The sequence below is a fragment of the Phalangium opilio genome, unplaced genomic scaffold, assembly GCF_054372755.1.
Source record: "Phalangium opilio isolate 3A_F unplaced genomic scaffold, DU_Popi_V2 ptg000003l_1, whole genome shotgun sequence".
Classification (NCBI taxonomy): Eukaryota; Metazoa; Arthropoda; class Arachnida; order Opiliones; family Phalangiidae; genus Phalangium; species Phalangium opilio.
Window position 1 is genome coordinate 12,619,411 of NW_028324145.1, and position 20,042 is coordinate 12,639,452.

At 37.5% G+C, this 20,042-nt stretch overlaps 1 protein-coding gene across 3 annotated transcripts in view; it reads right to left on the minus strand.

The window, feature by feature from the left end:
* The window catches only part of LOC149717930 (Kv channel-interacting protein 4-like), a 283,534-nt gene that overhangs the window by 64,277 nt on the left and 199,215 nt on the right, over positions 1-20,042 (minus strand). For all 3 annotated transcript variants that reach the window (XM_089841516.1, XM_089841533.1, XM_089841524.1), the window contains one exon: positions 19,896-20,013. In XM_089841516.1, coding sequence (XP_089697642.1) covers positions 19,896-19,911 — 16 coding nt within the window. In that variant the 5' untranslated portion in view covers positions 19,912-20,013. The remainder of the gene's footprint in view (positions 1-19,895; positions 20,014-20,042) is intronic.

A 20,042-nucleotide genomic window follows, 5' to 3' on the forward strand; every position in this document is an offset into this window, starting at 1 on the left:
ACTTTAGTCTAACCTAAACTAGTTTCATCCCATTCGGGATAATTCCATAAAACGCAAGCCTGCTTCATATTTACTTAACCTATCATTTAAGAAACGTGTGGCAAAGCTATACACCAATTGAACTCTCAAAGTGATACAGAAACCAAACCAAAGTACCCGCATCTTAGCTACACGAACTTCTGGAGATGGAAAAGTTAAAAAAAAACCCTAAAATTAGTAAGGGCAAATTCGATCTAAAATCCGAGCCAGTTCATCCCCAACTTTAACGCTACATATCACTTCTCTCAATTTAGGGGTATGGTCAAGGGTAGATGAGATACGTCTTCAAAACTTGGATTTTGAATCAAAGTGGTCCAGAGTGGGACTGCGGGGGTGTAAGATTGAAAGGGGGGAAGGTAGAAAGAATGAAGAACGTTATGAAAAGAAAGATTCGAACTCTCCAGCCTAAAGAAAGATGGAAGAAGGAGAAGAAGAAGAAAAAAAAACCGCATCTCCCGCCCTCAACACGAAATAAGAAAAGCTACAAAGGGCTCCCTCTGTCAGCGAACACTTCAACTACAAAGGCGCCGACCGCCAGCACTGTGAACCCGTAAAGAAATAAAGTCAGAAGACTTGGAAGGAAGCAGCGAGATTCGCTCCATGAAAAGCTTTTTATACAAGAAAAAGCTAAGATGAAGAAAAAAGAAAACACTTTTTTGACGGATTCTTTTCGGACCGAATTATAATAGGCTAATTTTTTCATAACTTAACGTAGCCATAGCGATTCTCAAGTGTACGGGGATCTCGTAAAGGGAATATGAAAGCACCCCTATTATTTTCAATAAACTTAAGTCCACCAATATCTAGAGGGGTATTACAAGTAGCATACACACTCCTTGAATATAAAGCTGCAATGGCAATTTTTTTAATTTGTTTCAGTATCCCTTTAAGAATTCTAGTAAAGGGAAATTGAAATGACCCGGCACTTTATCCCTCCATGTCTTTCGAAGACCCCTTTTTTAATCGCTTCATTGTCCCTTTAAGAATGTATAAATATGAAAGACTATTGGCTATTACGGGGCCAAATAGTGTGTACCAAAAAAAGGCACAAAAATTAGCGTGAACTTTTCCGGGCGCCTAAAAAATGTCGAAGAAATGGCCAGTACGCGAGTACGTCTTCGACACTTGGCTTTCTATTCATTGGCTGGTAATTGATCGCGTAGTGTTAAATAAAAAAAAAAAATAAATAACATGAAATGAGAACTTTTAAATCCGGTTACATAGGAGAGTAGAAGAAAAAAGCGTCTCTCGCCTGTTTATTTCCCAATGAATAATCCGTTTAAAGTGAAGAGCTCTAAAGCCGCCTTGTAATTTCAGAAATTATTGGGACCGAGCCGCGCGATACACTGTAGAGTATTTTGGCGCAGTCGCGGAAGTTGCGCAGTTAGGCTTAGCGACATTAATACTCAAGCCTACTCTATTTTATAAGAAGGAATAAATTTTATATTATATTTATTCATTGGTATGCCGAAGTCATATTGTGCGTGACAAAACATTTTCGCGCGTGAGCAAAAGTTTAAGGTATTTGAACTAATAGGTAATGAAGGGGGAATTAATTTTCACCGCTATTGTAGTTATAACGTACAATATTGTTTCCAATTCGAGGAACAAAATATATATACGAATTAAATAAACCTTATTAGCTACCACGCTCTTAAAGGCGAATGTTCAGTTTCTGCTATACGATTTCACGTTTGAAATTGCGATCACGTTCCCTAGATAATCCGCTTATATTTTATATACGGGTTTTACTGTTTACTAATAATAGATTATACTAACTACCATTAACGAGCTATGGTTTAGGCTTTACCTCGTTAACCGCGTTAACATTCGTGTTTCTAAGATTAAATAGTCTCGCTATACCGAGATTAACAGTTATTAAAAATATTATAAATACAGTTTGAAAAATAACTAAATGAAGAAATATTTAAATATACTCTAGGGTGTTAAGTAATAGGAGCCTATCCATAATATTGCTGTATTTTCAAGTGAATTTTCTAATATAATCCATAAATATTATTATTTTTCACGAATATTTCATAAAATTTAAAAAATTAAACATTAATATTTGGCGAGAAATACTAAATTATTTTGTAAATTTATAATCTTTATAAAAACAAAACACGTATAATATTTTCTACCATGGTTTTCCACGTATCTAAGAACCAAAACTCATTTTAAGGTTCGCTCGCTTGGCATTTAATAATATTTCTTTTTTAGGAGTCCAGGTGGACGAAAAGGTAATTTAAAATTTAAAGAAATTTATAATATTTTAATAACACGGCAGCCACAGCTCTTGAATGACATGCGTAGAATAATTTCCAAAGTCATAAGTGGATCCTGGTTAGATTTCTTAATTTGTTTTTGACAACTCCCTAATAAAGCGTAACTTCAAAAGACCTTGGCAAGTATCGAGTATCGTTAAAATGTTAAAAATGTCAAGGAAAAAGAAAGCGATTGCCTAAAAGAAGTCAATTAAGAAGTTGGCCCTTCAATCAAATATTTCTCCCATCAAAAATGAGTAGAAAAGGGGGGAGGGAGTACGAGGGGGAAGGCATCCATATAATATCTTGGAAATATTATTACCTGTATAGTATATAATAATATACCCCATCCCCCCGGAATGGAACCCCTCCCCTTCGCAAAGTTGTATGTAAGAAGTCTTAAGAGAGATCTGAATTGTATAATACAATTTTCTCCAACAAGGGATCGACGGATAAACCGAGATAAACTTCTTTAAAGACTGGGCTCCTCTGAAAGATATCCCAACCATCTTTCGTGTACCTAAGTATTATACAGTTTTCGTTATATTCTTAAAAGTGAGGATGAAATAAGTTATTTTGGTGCAATATCGTTAATAGTAGACCAGCCTAAACGTTGGCTTCTCCGTGGACTTTGGTGTTCAGAGGTTGAAACATTTCTACAGGCGCTGTATTAGCTATTTTTAGGTCTAGAGATTTGAAGACGAAATTCATTGGGAGGAAAAAAGCAGACGACGATAAGTCAAATGTCATGGGAAAGAAATTGGCGTATAGAACTTTCAATGATACTAAAATTCTTCCTGTAGAAAATCGGTTTTCTAAGTTAAATTCTAGGACAGTACAGAGGAAGGGAGCTTAATTTTTTCCATTTTTGCTGGTTTTGTACATTTCTCCTCAATTTTATCCATAAATTGGAAGATCCAAGAAGCTTTCACTCTCTCTTTAAAGATGAATATCCAAAAAAATAAATTCTTAAACAGGTCTTTTAAAGAAATGTTTATGAAGTTAAAAAAAAATGTATAATATAAAGCGGCGATATGATTGCCGGGATCGTTCATACCTATCCTGTATATTATAGGAGCATGCACGGCTGGGATAAATATACGAGGAAATAATCCGAGTATAGCTGGCTCGCTCCTCGATCCGCGACTCCCCACCCCAATCTCTCGCTTGCCCCTGATAGAAGAAGGGGCAAGAAAAAGAAAACTCGGGCGATCAGAGGAGCCGCTTATTGCCCGAGGGTCAAGTTTTGACGGCGAAGTTTAGCGCCGGAGTAGTTTATTAGAGAGCGGCAACGCTTAATAGGAGGGCTACGAATTGCCAGATGGCAGGGCAAAACACCGATTTTTACACCTCGCCGCGAGAGCTACCGCCCGCCCCATAACACCCCCCCCCCATACCTATTTCTTATCTTTCCTATAAGAAAGTTCTTCGTCTTCACTTGGCTTGCGCCAGTATCGCTATGGGAGAAAATACGGTTGTCCAATTGTGCAGAAATGCTTTAAGTCAGAAGGTGTTGAGAAAAGACTAAGTGATTGATTTGGATAAGCTATGGGAATGAGAGATTTTAGGAGGAGGAGGAGGAGGCTTGGATAAGTTAGCTATGGGAATGAGGGATTTGAAGAGCAGGAGGAGGTTTGGATAAGCCATGGGAATGAGAGATTTGAAGAGGAGGAGGCTTGGATAAGTTAGTTATGGGAATGAGAGATTTGAAGAGCAGGAGGAGGTTTGGATAAGCTATGGGAATGAGAGATTTGAAGAGGAGGAGGAGGTTTGGATAAGCTATGGGAATGAGAGATTTGAAGAGGAGGAGGATTGGATAAGTTAGTTATGGGAATGAGAAATTTGAAGAGGAGGAGGCTTGGATAAGTTAGTTATGGGAATGAGAGAATTGAAGAGGAGGAGGCTTGGATAAGCTATGGGAATGAGAGATTTTAGGAGAAGGAGGCTTGGATAAGATATTGGAATGGGAGCATTCAGGTGGAGGCTTGGATAAGCATGAGGTCGATACATTGTATAACCTGCACTTACACAATCATCGTGTCCAAAAAAATAAAGATAGGAGGTTATAGCGCATTCAAGACTTCAAATTAAAATCAGTATCAGAGAACCCAGGGTTCGTCTACAAAGGCTGTATCACCAAGTTCAAATCGTTCACGGTGATAAAACAATTTTACTTCTCATCCCCGGGTCTTGAAGAAAAGGGGGGAGGGAAGTAAGAAGGGGAAAGAAATTGGCGGCATCTTTAAAGAAGAAACGATTATCCAAGTTTAGAAAAGAAAGTTCTAGGAGGCAACACCTCCAAGAGAAGCGAGCGCCCGAGGGCATTTCGTAAGCGGGCGCAGCAGCTATTCAAGATTATTTCGAGAGTCCCAGCTTCTTTCAAACCCAGCCCGTTTTCTTGAATAGTAAAACCAAACTATGGATGGAACTCGGCGGTGATTGTTTTCATCGGAGTTGGAATCCGAAATGAATCCGGGGCTCAAATTTTTCAAGTACTTTCTTTTCTCGGAGCTTATTTACATTGAATACCGCCCGTAAAATTATAACCTCCCCTCTTTAGAAAATGTATCTTAAAGTGTTAGTGACATAATTTTCGTCATCCTCAAACTTAAAATGCGAAAAAAATCCCTGAAAAATCTAATTTATTATGATATGTTTACTTTTTTATTTGGTTTCGTAGCAATTTATTAAATTGCAATCAAAGTTTTGTGTTTGGAAAAGGCCTAGTTGAAATTTTGTTTCGTTTGATGACGTAGTGAGGAGAAATTTTCACTCTGGATGTCGCTCACGTGACGCGCCTGTTAGTGTCGCCGCGCCGCGTTAAGCCTAATTTATTCAGATTCGCGCGCGCGCCGCATTAGTAGACTCGGGAGCCTCGCGCTTGGCTTTTCCGCGAGATGCCGTGAGTGACGTATCAAGGAGAAAAACCCGCCAAAAATCTTCTCCGCAAATTTGCCTTTGTCCCCAAAATTTCAAGTTTTCAAAGTGTTTTTTCTGTGTTTTCCCTCATAATTAAATATTTATTAAGCATATTTTAGGAATCAGAAGAGTTTAAACTCTCAAAAAAGTAAGGTTTTCTTTAGATTTGAGATCATTTTTAAATCACGTCGCTATTCCTTTAAGTAAGATCTTGTCAGCCGTAAATAGGATCAAGGCAGCCTTGAATTATTACATTAAATGCAAAAGCTGCTACATCAATTCCGTAATCATTATGAATGAAAAATCCGTAAAACCTATTTAGAAATAAATAAAACTAACTGAAAAGGCATGCGGTAATCTTAATAAATGAATTGTGAAGGCCTATAGGGCCTATTTATAGTCAACGTCATGTATGTATAGCAATTTTTGGGGGTGGAGAACCTATGGATGATTATTCTTCGGAGCGTGAATTTTGAGTCTCCGTTTCCTTAGCAACCGAGATACAAACACCACGCGGAATACGAAATCGCGTGTCTAGCGTTTAAAACGCCGTGTAAAGTGGGCGAGCTAGGGTGCAACATAGGCCCGTATAACCCGCGCACTGCAATGGAAGACCTCTTTTTACCCGCAGACGTCACTGACCAATCAAATACAACCAGCGTAACACTAACACTCCATAGGCAATATCTTTAAGACCCAACCCTTCTAACATCTTCAAATATTCATGTTAAATAGACTCTTCGCGCGCCAAAAACTATCAATCTCCCTTTAAAGGACTGAAAGGCGAGCACGAGATCGACAGACACGTGACGTACGCGCGCGCGAGATCTCTTCCATTATCCAGAATGCTTTTACAATTTACGCAAATACACGTGTGCAAATGTATACTTTCAATTCTGCAGGGAATATACTGTTACTGTTTTATATAAACCATGCAGCATTCGTGATATTTACAGCTCGCGCAGAAAACATAGCACACTGGACACAACGTGTAATATAGCGTTAACAAATAATAGTCCGAACATAAAATGTTGCATCTAAACCAACATAAATACAAGAATATTTGGTACACATCTTTAGAATAATAATAAAAATAAAACCAGGCTAACTTTGAATATCGATTCAACTAAGTAACCCCGTGATATATTAGTAGAAGGCGTTGACCAGTGACGTCCGGCCAAAAAAGGGGAGAAGGGGAAAAAAAGGGGCATGGGTGATCGAAAGAAATATTTTATTATGAAAACAGGAATAGGTGCATGGCTAGCTGGTTCGTTTTGAGCGATTCGGGCCTCCCCCACACTTAGCCCGTAATATATGTTGTGTCGGGACCGTAATAGGCAGTAGAAAAGGAAAACGATTACGGGCTCCGTAATTTGCATATTAGATACATTAAATAGGCGACGCGCTACTCCTTATTGCACGCCTCAAGTCTCACCACTATATATGGCAGCTTATAATATACTTCAACGCAGCCACGATAATCTAAGCTAAAAAAAAGCAGAAATATATATATTCAAACTTCCCAGTGGAATAATCGTTAACGGGCATTAGGGAATAAGTATACACAAGTTAACCAAGTCGTTTAACATTAGTTATATAGTGAAGTAAACGTCTTGAAAGCTTTGGTAACGATGTAAAGTCGCCTTAACGTATTTAAGGCTCTAGTTCCCAATCTCTCTTGTAAGTTTTATTTTTTTATCTAAACATTTCGTTGAATTGCATGGGTTCCAATAATTGACTTTAGGTATTTACGGTGTAGTGGGTTGGTCCTTCTCCCAGTTACTCGAATTGACTTTTACGAATCGTTTGTGTCTCAAACGGGAATTCAATTTTAACCCGGAGATATCGTTACTTCAATGACATATCTATCAACAACCCGACTCTCCCTTCATTACCGGTTCGAGTACGAACATGTTTTAATGTATTCCGGAAAAATACGAAAATTAACAGTTTCATTTATAAAACCTTGAAAATCCATTTGTGAATTCTACGTAGTTTTATATAGCTTTTTGGGCAAACATTTTTTTTAATATCTTTCCCTCCGAAAATCCTCGCATGATGATGTTGAAATTCGAATTATTATTGTTGATAATAAATTATACCCTATATGTATACATTTGAATTTGAAAGCTAAACATTTTTTTACGCTCTTTCATTTAGTTTTTTATACTGTTGTATTTATTGAGTCACGAAATGAGATCACCGCTGCAGATTGGAAACAAATAAACTTGGGTTCAATAAGGAGCGTATTATAGCCTAGTCCGTCCTACAGTTTTTAAAATATTAAAGATAGCGTCATTAGACGTATAAATAAATGAAGTGCATATAATTATTGAATATAAACAACTTGGTGGTAAAAGTGGACATGTGAGTGCACTTTGTGGCAATGCAACAATATTCATTGGAGTTCAAAAATTCCCAAGTATATACTCTAGTTATTGTTCGCAATTTTATTGATAGGGCGGTCCCCTTGAAATCTCTTAATATGCAAATAACGAGGCCCATGCACAATGAAAGAAAAAAAAATACGATGGAACATTAAACGAAAGCCGATTTAAAGCGAGAATAATCGCTCGACTAAACACTAAAAAATAGAGCCTAGCTCCTTCCCGGTCGGTAATTAACTAAATTACGGTTCTTTCCGCTTCATCCCCTTAAATTACCCTCCTCCTCTCCCCGCCTTCTCCTTTCAAAAAAAAAAGGTTAGATATAGATTAGAAGATTATCCGCTAGAAAACATTGAAAGGAAATTAACCATCCATCCAGGGACCTTGATCTTTGGCAAGGCAAAGATTCATATCGGTATACGAATTAAGTTTCCCCGTTAACGAAAATGATTTAAGTATTTAGGCATGTTGTTAAAATGTTCAACTAGAATCTCGTTAGAAGCCGTACGCGGATAGAGAAAAATAATTTGACTCCTTTTTATAATAAAGTGGCGGAAGATAAAACGAGCCGATATCGGGAATGTAATACAATTTAGGTCGTTAGCATGCCAAGGAGAATGAATATAAGCAGAATGCATCACGCGATTCACTAGACTCGGGTTAAGGCTTTTACAAACACGAAATGTTCCCATGTACCCAATAGTCAATGCAAAAATGACGTAGCTCAATTAATAACTGAAGTCTTTCGAATATTTGGACACATGATATCGTTTACAATTTCTTCCATTGTTAAGTTCAGTTCATTTCAGTTCAATCGTTCTAACTTTTAGGAAAAAAGAAACTTCGCATGAAGCCTAATGGAACCACGATGATACCTATGAGAAGTGCATGGTAACCCTTTTTTCACGTCACCATGGTTTAAGGGTCGTTCTTCTCTACAAGTTAAGCAATGTTAGATCAACATAGATAGAAGACGTACAGGGACAGAGAATCGTTATAGCTATGATACTTATGAAATGCGAGCGAGATGGCCTCTTGTTACTAACGTCACCATGTCCTTAGCGACATCCATTTGCGTCTCAAACGTCCGCTGGATCAACATGGTTATATAAAATACACGATATTTAAACAATACCAACATTTGGCTCCGAGCTGCGCTTGGTATATTGTCAAGAGCTTGGTAGCAGCGATATAGTGGCGTGCCAAAAGACTATACGCCATCGTGTTGAAACGTAGAGTCGTCGAGTAAAAGTTACTTGTATAAAGGAGTCTTAAAAGGGCGGTGGGGTGGAAGAATAAATTGTTCTTGAGGGGGAAAACGAATTTAATTATCGTTTCGCGTGACGCTGCGTGTTCCCGTCGCTAGATGGTGTATATCCTATACAGTTCCCCGGCCACTGGAGCTGGACCCTTTTATTATTTTTTATAACGATAAGGGTAGTTGAGCGTGCTTCGGACACGCCATTCGTTTCTCTCTTTTTTTACCTGCTTTTATTGAGTAGGTGGGCAGGAGGTAGGGCGTGAGGAGGTAGGTATAGCCCGCCTTCACGTACCAACCCTCAATTTGGCAGCCTGACATTCTGCGGGACCTTTTAATTCCCATTATGCCAACTGCTTGGCCATTTTAATAAGAGGGAAAGACCATTAGAGATCGCTCCGCGGCGCACTCAGGATACACCCACTATTTTTTATAATACCATTTTTTTTACGATTAAAATCATAGTATTTTTACTAAAGATCAAAACTTATGATTTTAAACACGGATATCGTATATGTTTATATATGTAATCGTTGCCCAATGAGGTACTTTGCATCTGGAGCTACATTTTTTTCCCTCGTATCTAAGGTTTTATCTAATAAGTGATAGTTGAAATATGTTAAATTAGGAAAGCCCCCATTAACCGCATCATTAGTAAAAGTGTACTTTACGGTGTTAGTGTTAGTAATTTTGATCTTGAATGACCATTATCAGTTGGTTTATACCATTTGCCAGTCCATTAAAGTAAAAGAAAGGTGACGCGTTTAATTTAAATAATGAAAAATCTCAACAAAGTATTAGGCCTAAATCGTTCTAGACTTATGGGATCAACAGTTGTCTATATAGATATCAAATGAAACAAAGAGTCATCGTATTATTCACGTATCCACATAACAAAAAGTGTAATTTTATAAATACTCTCGAGTTTACGATTAATCATTTCAGTTTGATCAGATCTGAAAACATTGGGACACAAGTCAAAACAAACGTGTGTAGGGTCTGAATTAATATCCACTTAATTGTCCTCTCGCGTCCAAAGAAGGAGGATTAAAATAACAACAAAACGAAAAGAAATGACGTATTTTTTCCGCCTGCAACAACAATTTACGAAATTTACGAGGAAACAGTTTAGGTTATTACAAAGGAACTTATATTACAGGGGTGCCGCACCACCACCACTCGGGTGGTCTCTCTCTCACCCTGAACTGTTTTCTCCCTGATTGGGGTGCCCCGGGGTATCGATGGCAACTTCTTTTCGCACGAGGGGCCAAGGAAACGCGCGGGAAAAAAGGTGCTGGCGGGAAACTTCTATATCGCGGTCGCAACAGCTGCCAAATTTAGCTCCACCTAGAGGATTAAGGAACCCAGATTCGATTCCTATCAGCCAATTAAGCATTTTTAACGCGAGCGCGTTCCCTCGCTATAGCGTCCCTAGCTGAGCCACATGCGTGGTAAGGCCGGGGAAACTTGAGAAATTACTCTATTCGGGTAATGACTTAATAGGATATCCCTCCGTAGAAGAGCTCTCTGACCTCTATTTCCTAAAAGGTCTTACCACCATTAAGGGATCTTGAATGGTGGTGGGTGCCTCAACTTCCCCAATGCGAACCAGAAAACAAAACAAAGGAAAATCACGGTAGCTTGGAAAACGTTAGGTCTAAAGAAGCCAGTTTTGGTGATGTATAAATTTGTTTCGCAAGCATGTTAAGCAAAACGTGAAAAAGCTCGATTATACTGACGAAATAGTCTATGGAAACCTAATGGTAAGATAGATTGAAGTAGCCATGGACTTCTTTTTTAGAGAAAATCGGTTATAAATATTCTCAAAATATTGGTAAATAAATGGAACAGTCTTATGGCTCACTTTTGAGAAACTTTCGAAATACGTATAGTCCTATTTATCGAAGGCTAGTTACAAGCTATAGGGGACACGAGGGATTTCGTTCGTTTGGTAATAGAGTTTTATGGTTGTGTGAAAAGCTTTCGGGAAAACGTTCTTTCAAACATTAGTTTTAGGAGTTAAACATTTTATCTTCCGATTCTCATGGAGTTTGAACGTTGTTAAAAAATCTGCACGTGCGTCACTGTTAGGAACGGTCATTGTTATCTTTACTAAAGCAATGTCGACGCTTTCCAAAGCACTACTTCCTAGAAATTTGGCGCTATTTTGGGACAAACGCGGCTTTTTGAACGATTTTCTTTAATCTTTGTTAAATTTATGACACTCTCTTTAAAGAAAAACAACCTGCAATGACGATGGAAACAATTTTCCCAGCATCTTCATGTAACAACTAAATTGTCAACAGGGTGAGAAGTGCAGTGTGAAACTCGTGACCCTGAAAAGTTCCAAACTAAATGCTTTTTCCCAGTATATGACTCAAATTTAACATCTATCGCTTGCGGGTGGCATATTGGAAGAGAATTTGGACATGTAGCTAATATATCGAACACAGATTCGTGTCTCCGCTGAAAACCTCGAGATAAAACATTAAGGATTCTAAATTACACCGAAACACCTCTAAACTGACTGCTGAACAAAAATGTTACCTCGAAATAAAAAAAATTTGTTCAATTATAGTTAAATACTTTTTAAATATAATAATTCAATTGGACAATGTTCATTGTCTCTCCGCTAATGGTTTCAATTTGGAAAATGACCTAGAATTCGGATCAGAATTAAAAACAAAAAATTAAATTAAACAATCAAAACGTTCTCATCACTCGTCTCCTTACGTAAGATAGAGACGTCGCGGACCCAAAACTGGATAGAATCAAAGTTACGAAAAAGGAATGAGAGAGGTGATTTTAATAGCAGAGTACGAGTTCGCTCCCTTCCAGATATAAAGAAATAATATTTATGGCAATTTCTTTTGGGGACGCGCGGCACGAAGTCCTTTTAAATTATATACCTAAGTAACTTAACCGACCGTTTATTATATACATAAATTTCTTTCTTTTTTATTCCGACTAATGCCGACGCGATTAAACGACCAGAATATGAAGCTCATCAATGAGAAGAAAATGTATTTTAAAAATGGTCATATCAGAAATGAATTAACCCCAAAGTTACCAAATACTTCCTTCCCCAAAGTTACCATTACTTCCTTGAAGAAGATGATGATAATCAACTCGTCAGTCCAAACCACTTTACCTAGAAGGCTAAAATTTAGCAGGGACGTTGTTCTTAAGTAGTATAGGTACGCACTAAGAAAGATTTTAGCAATCCACCGCCATCTTGTAAAATGGCGGCCTAAAAATTAATAAAAATGTAACACCGGTTGTCTTTGCTGTTAGTAAGGTTCAAGAATGTTTTGATGAAACTTTGGATTAATATATTTCTTCTTATATGAAGAGTCCCGATTGCCTAACATTATAATTTGGTTGGACGTAGCTCCGCCTTAAGGTTTATCTGAAATGGCGCACTGGAGAGAGAGAGAGAGAGAGAGGTAATATCTCAGATCTTTGCGTGACTTTACGTGAATTAATTACGGTGTATTTAACTCTTTATTGATTGAAAGAGAGGCTTGAATATATACATATAAGCAGAGTGTATTAATTTTTTTTCTGACTTCAACGACGCTTTTAGCCTTTATTAATTAAGGGAACTATTTACGAAAAGACGTTAAGCTTTAGCTTGATTAATTAAAGAGTAATTTTCCAAGTAAGCGGACGCCAAGGGAGAGTATATTATGATAATTAAAATGGCCGATTTATTCAAATTTGACACGCGGATAAAGACCAAAGTTCAAAGGTTAAATATAAGTTGCTCAATAAAAATTCACCGCTTCAGTATTACGAACAGCGTATCTAGCAGCGACGCCAGGAACTTAAAAAATAGCAGACGATGCAAATTACTTATTAAGGGTTAAGGGTTTTTGATTTACCAAGACTGGCTTTGGTCCCTAAGGGTTGAAGTATATCAAGCTCATCTATAGTTACTTTCGGTTCATAAGTTTCAATTTACAACGGGAATTGAATTGAATTGAGACATAATAAAACAGATCAATAGATAAAAAAGGTGGCCTCAAATAATAATTCGCCACCCAGGGAGATATGGTGGGGATCAAAATGTCCCGACTCATATTTCTCTAGATCCTCTTCTTCATCTTTTTTTGATCTTCTCACCTGTCCCTGATCAGGCCTCTCTCTCTCCCTATACCTCCCCGGTGTCAGGATTTCACGTAAAAATACCAGGGGGTCCTTCCTAAAGTTCATTACAATCACCTCTAACCTCGGTACCAATTTCTCATTCGATTTTGTTCGTGACCCCCGCGTGATGCAGTATTGTAAGTAACCAGGAATCAAAATGGAGTGAGGGGAGGGGGGCAGGGAAAATCAAGACCCCTTCAGCTCCTCCTCTGTTATTTGGAGCTGATTGATTATATCTGCAAAAACCCTGCGCTCATATAGAGAAGGAACAAACCTGCACTGATACCATGTACAGTGTCTGTCGAAGGCGTATGGTTATAGGTATATATAGTCGAAAAAGAGAACACTTTATTACGGCACTTAAATAGATGGTCGTCCATCAGCTGCTCTTTTCCAAAAATCCACTCCGCCCACCTTAAAAGGTTAGGCTTATACCTGGCTGTAGTCATATACACCCTGCATGCCATGCATGGGTCTCCCCTTATACTTTACCTCTATACTCCAGAAATTGACCGCGAGCAACTCCTCAAATTGATATCTAGCTATAGAGTTTGAGTTGAGAACTTACTTAAGCTCGTGCGGTCATAAATCACGAATAGTTTTAAATTCGAGAATTCTGGAGTTCGTGATTTTACAATAATAAAAATATCTAAATTTAAATTTACTCTTAAGATAACCCACAGCAGATTTAGGCTAAATAAATAATTTTATAAATACGAACTCGTCTCGACTATAGTTACTGAGCATGCGCGTAAGTCTCCTGACTCATGACATTGAAAGAAAATATATTAATTATGAATTCTAAAAAATTTATACATATCATTCAATTTCTATATAGGAATTTAATTAGGGGGGACTAATTTGATTCGATTATTCTTTAGACGGACGTCATTGGCACACATATCTCCTCCTGTCTCTGCAGAGGTGCCCGTGCATTTTAAGAAGCGAAAAGAAAGATGTGCCAAGAAATGAGCGATCAGCCCATAATGGCAAAGGGCGAGAACGTGAGCTCTCCTCGTACAACCTTCTAGATTTCCTTCTCCTTACCCACGCTATATAGTGTACAAGGAAAGTGGCACGCAGCGTGCCGCGGAGGATCCAGCTAGGGCCTTGCCAAAACTTCTTAAATTGAGACTAAAAGCGGCCTAATTAGGGCTATCTCTTTCCGAATCATTTGACAAATCAATTACGGCCGCTTTTCCCACGGCGAAACTCGAATTTGTCTTATAATGACATACAAGACGTATAGTAGTGAGGCGAGAGGGGGACGCCATATAGCCTTCCCAACAAGAACCCAATTCATTCTCCCATGAATTCTACCATTCAACTTTAGCTAATTCGATCCAGCATCTCTATATATTTTTTCCGAAGTACATTTATCCCGCATGTCTAGGCCTATTTCCAGGCTGATATTCACTATAAGTACACCTCACTTCACATCCTTGATAAAACGCATCTCCAAAGGATGTATTTCGGCAGAATATTCCTTGAGAAATTGAAGGAACTCGGGTTTGGCAGCGGCAAATAGGCGGGGAGGCGTGTAAGATCTCTAGCATCCCATGTGAAGGAGAGGAATTACTGCCATTTTTTAACTAATATATAATGGGCCAAAGTAAATGGAGTTTCTTTTTTACGCCTGTCAGAGATCTCGTAGAGAAAATGGCCTTATAGCTATAGCTAGCCATAGCTCTAGCTGGCTGTGGTTGAATTTGCTAGCTGCCACTCTGAAGATACTATACTATATATATACCAAGGAGACGTGCGCGAGAATCGATGGACGTTAATTGCGGGTTATAGAAGATCTACCTTCCCCCCTCCCTATCCTAAAAGGTCTACGTTACGGCGGCGTTTTCCTTTTTGAAGTTAGGCCTAAAACTAATTTCATTCGCTTTGTCCGGTTACATAGAGTGAAAGGCTATCGTCATGAATATCAATGTTGTACGCGAGAAAAAAATCACCTTCTTTTGGTGTATAATAAATGAAAACTCCATTAGAAAGATTTTTCCACAAGGACTTCCATACACCGCGATGGATTCTGGGATAGCTACGAAGGAACTGTCTAAATGACGGTATGCCTATTCGAAATTAAGACATCTATATAGCTATAATGTTTGCTGCCCTCCTATTTAACGGGCCAGATGTTAGAGACGGCCACTAGTAATAACCGCAAATATTTTTTAAATATATATCTTAGTATAATAAATGGCTTAAGGAAACGAGAACGTTAAATTGTTTTTGTAATTGAAAGTCACGAATCTTATGTACATTTAAAGTACTTAAACATATCCTGAATTGAGGTAATTTGATAAGGTATATACTTAAAATGGTATTAAATTTAAATTCAAAATGAAATAATATAATTATTAAAAATTTACAGGAGCTATTTAGCCGTATAAGTTGAGGAAAAAATATATCTTAATTACGACGTCTAATTAAAATTAACCTCAAAAATTAAACACGTATTGATACGAAATTTGCGTATCAATAGAAATTCTAATTTCCTTTTTTTTGGACTAGCGATATTGAATTAAATATCTTTTTTTTTATATAGAAATAATTAAATTAAAATCAGGTTGAAAGGGAGAAATTAAGTAGGATTTGATTAATTTTTCATTGAAATAAATTATAAAGTCGATTAAGAGGTCGGAATTAATTGGTGTTATCTCGGACGCAGATCTGGCTGGCTATGACATACTTAAAATCGAGGTGTCGGATATTTTAACCCCAAAATCTTATATGAAATCTTACGAAAGATGCCGGAAACCGATACGGTAAAAATTTTAAATATTGTCCAGCACCACATTCAAAACGAGTATTTCAAGAAACATTACAGAGATCAAAGAAACATGCAAAATCTACATCGTTAGCGATTAAACTAGCACCGCGCGATGTTGTTGAAATTTATGGTTAATATTTTTTTTGTAACTTTCATAATTTAAATATTCCAGGCAACATAATTAATTTTCGTGACCCACTGAAGCGTATTTAACCCTTTCCTTATATTGAAAACATTAATTACAGTCACGTAGAAACGAAATTTAACGATACCTCGATGAAAATTGAAACTGATTTCGTAATATTTTTGCAATCGCCCAATTAAAATCGTCCGGAGATACCGATACAAAGTAATTTAAATTTTGACGAATTAAATGTATTATTAAATTTGAACGTTTTGAACAAAAATGATCAAGGAGTGTATTTTGAAGCAACCTGAGCTCCTTTGGCGACCTTAACAAACAAAGAATGTTGTTACGTGTTCTTGGAAAAATGTATTCATGTTCTATTTCTAAGTCGTACGGTACGTGAAAACCATAATACTCGGTCCGTAACTAATTCGTTTAAGCATTCTCAATTTCGCACGCTTTAATCATTTTGGTCGTTATTATTTTCTTTTATGTTTTAGGAGATGTCTTACAAATGATTTAAATTTGGGCATTGTGTTAAAAAGGGAGGACATAGATACTCCTTGCAGCGATTAATATAAAACTTCCTGCAGGGGCCGCCCATGTCAGCTGACTGCTCAAATACGCTTCAATGGGTGGTATTATTCCAATTACTATTATAACACAAAGAGGTGGAAGGTGGCGCCTAGCAGAAACTATACCCAACATGGATATACAGAGTATAATAAAATTAGGATAAAATCAAGTCACGTCCCAATGATATATGCAAATTAGACATAACGAAACTTGAAGTCATAAATACGTGATCGGAAAGACTAATTGTAAAAATATTTCTCTTATCAATTCCGATGAATGCGCAGTATCATTGCTTATTTTGTTAAGGCATGTAATGGTAATTCAAGGGTCCAACTTATTGAATGTCAACTTCGAATAAAAGTCCTCTACGTGTGATTAAAACCTTTTAACTGCTGTTCTGTAAGAGATACAGGGAAGCCCTTTGAGTATGTTATAGTACTATTTCTCCACTTTCCAAAGGATACTAAAAACTTGGGGTTACAACGATCAGCGACCGAGTAATTAACCAAAATGTTGGTAAACATCATCTCCAATGGATTAACATGGTCTTATTGTTTCTGAAGCGCAGTTAGCACGAGAGCTGCTGAGCGAGTGGTAGGCATTCTAACGTCTGTAATAGTACAAGTAAAACTGAAAGGGGTGCACGGCACGGTGGTCGGTCGGTTTCCCCTGTTTTAACGTAACGTTAATGCGCATGCCAACGAAGCGAGCTAGAGCTAAATTTAAAGGCAAGCGTCGGCATCTCTTTGTTAAAACGATCACGATTTAGTATAGACTCTTCTTCTGCCCAGATTACACGCATCCAGAATACCCCCTTCTTTAAGTTTTAAGAATTTATTCAAAATTCTATACGTTTTCATCTTAAACCTGAGACTAACAAAAGGTCCCCGGTAAGTGTTCCCCCAGTTACGCGATACTACGAGGTAACTTTGATACGCGATCCAGACTAATGGCAATGGTTTACGTCAGGGTGTATTAAAGGTCTAGGAGAAAATGACTGGTACGCCATTAGAGGATATTTTTTTACGAGGGGGATTTAGTAGGGGTTTTAAGAGAGCCACCTCGATCCGCAGGCCCTAGTTTCTTACACGCCCCTTTAGCACCTTTGGAGATTGTCGGCTCCTTTCATGATGGGCTAAGGAGACCACGAGAGTGTGTAAAGGAGATGGAGAATTATTATAACCCGTTATTACCCCCGAAACAGACACCCTTAACATTGCTCTCATAAGCTAACCCCCCCTAACCCATTCCATCCCCCCCGGGGCCATTTCCGCCGAATGCAGCGTCATAAAAATGAATGTCACGAGAAACATTTTTCTAATACTCGTATCATATCAAAAACCGTAATTATTTCTTGTGTAATAATAATTTAAATTCTACTGAATCAGAACGAGACGGATTCTTTGGTTTATATACCTTAAATTGTTGAAATTATTGAATTTTGTTTTAAAGGGATAATGAAATCAAAAATTTAGTTAAAATTTTAAACTTGTCAGCCCCTTTAAATAAAATCCTAACACTACCCAAAACTATGGCACCAAGATGGATATCGAATTATTCTAGACATTTTTAATGCCATTCTCAACTTGTTTCACCTATAGCCGACCGTAATATGTATTAGCAGTAAAAATTCACCGCACGAAATTGCAGGGACGTTTAAAAACAATTAAAAAAATCTGCGGATTATTAGCAGAAGCGAGAATGATCCCTCCAGCGAAATTCGAAGAATTTTTTTATATCTTTTTTCGGGTCTTATATAGAGTTGCAAAAGGTCATTTTAATTACTAGTAAATTTATTGTTTCCTTTTGGCTATGGCGCGTTTTTGGTTTTGAACCAACTGGTTCGGTCGCTCGGCTCGCCCCCTACCGATCGTCTTGTGAGGTAAAAAAGGGGCCCCTGTAACTGGTTGATTCCAGCTCCCTCTTCTATATAAGACGCCAGTTAAGTTAAGCAATAACACAACATCTTAAAGGCGTTAAAAGTTGAAATATTTCTTAGTGCAGGCTGAAATTCACTTTTACGAGGCAAAACTAATTGGAAATACACGGGAATAAATACTTAAATTCTTCTCCGCGTTCTTCTACCTGTACCTAGGCCTACTTGATTTATTTTTCAAATCTTTTGCCACCCACTTTTAAAAGCGTTAAGAAAGACAGAGGCTTAGCGTTAAGCCTAATTCGGTTTTACACGAGATATGTTAGAAGTATGAGTTGATTCGACCAGTTTAGATTCGTGTTGACTAGTCTTAGGGCCACAACTTGGTTAAGGGGTCCTTACTTCCAGGGATTTTAAAGGGGTTAAAATTCTAGCTCCATCTCCAATCTATTACCTATTACGCATTACCTATTTAACACTGCAATTTTCATTTTCAGTGGATTTGCAATTGCATATTATCACTTTTTAGCTTTGCATGGCCACCATTTTAGGGTGTAACATTTATGATGACGTAGCTAAACGTCATACCTACACGGCCATATCGCTCCAAAAGAATTTCGTATAATTTTGTTAAACTAAATTTATGCCCGCGTTAATTACGTTTAATTTGAGCATTAATTCACTAATGCAACAATGACCTTAATTTCAGATAAAAATCTCGGAATAAAATAGCAAATTAAAGCCTAACACTAATGATAATTACGCTCTAAATGAATTATGAAAACAATCCAATTAGCATAGCCGCTAGCGAGCTTAATAATTTTCTTTCAACCAAGTACTAATTACGTTAAGCTCCGCACTTTAGGGGAACAAAAAATGTTGACCTCGTTTAAAATACCATTATTTTTCGTAGCCTTTTTTCCCCGAAAAGCAATACTTAATTCCTTAGCTCGTAAAATTCTTGAAAAGACGACAAAAAATAATATCTCGGAAATTCCGTAATATAATGCTGCTTGCGACCGAAGTTAATTCGTTTTTTTTTTGCAGGCGAGGCAAAATGGTGGGTCGGCTTTCTACTTTCGACTTCCCCTTTTTCTCTCCGCCCCCCAAATTAAAATTTACTCTCTCAGGAGCGAGTGAGAGAGAGGAAGGAGAAATTATAATAGTTCCTCATTTATACAGAATGAGGGCGCCACCGTCGTGGTATACTTCAGACATTATGGGGTTGGCTCTATTTTTTACCTTAGTTAATTGCTTAGCAATTAAAATAACAATGGATGTATTTATAAAGGGGTTTGTAAGCTTTTCTCCTTGAGAGTGACGTATTTATATCTACTTTGGTCACGTGACACGTTTCATGGTCATAGAAGTAGTAGTGGATGAGCATGCATTTTCTCTACTTTAAGATTGTATATTTATTATTTAGTAATGTTTCGCGTCAAAACTTGCAATTTTGCAAGTTTGAAATTATATAATATCTAACTTAACTTAATGTTGATTAATTATAATAAAAACTAGACTTACTTGTAGTGAAATCCATTCATGATTTTATTTTCAAGTTGATCTAGAAGCGTGAATAGTGTTCCACCAAATCCTTTTGTTAATTCCGTGTCTTAGGTCTTCATAAATACGCACCAATATCCTATTTCGGACACAAATTTAAATTAAAAC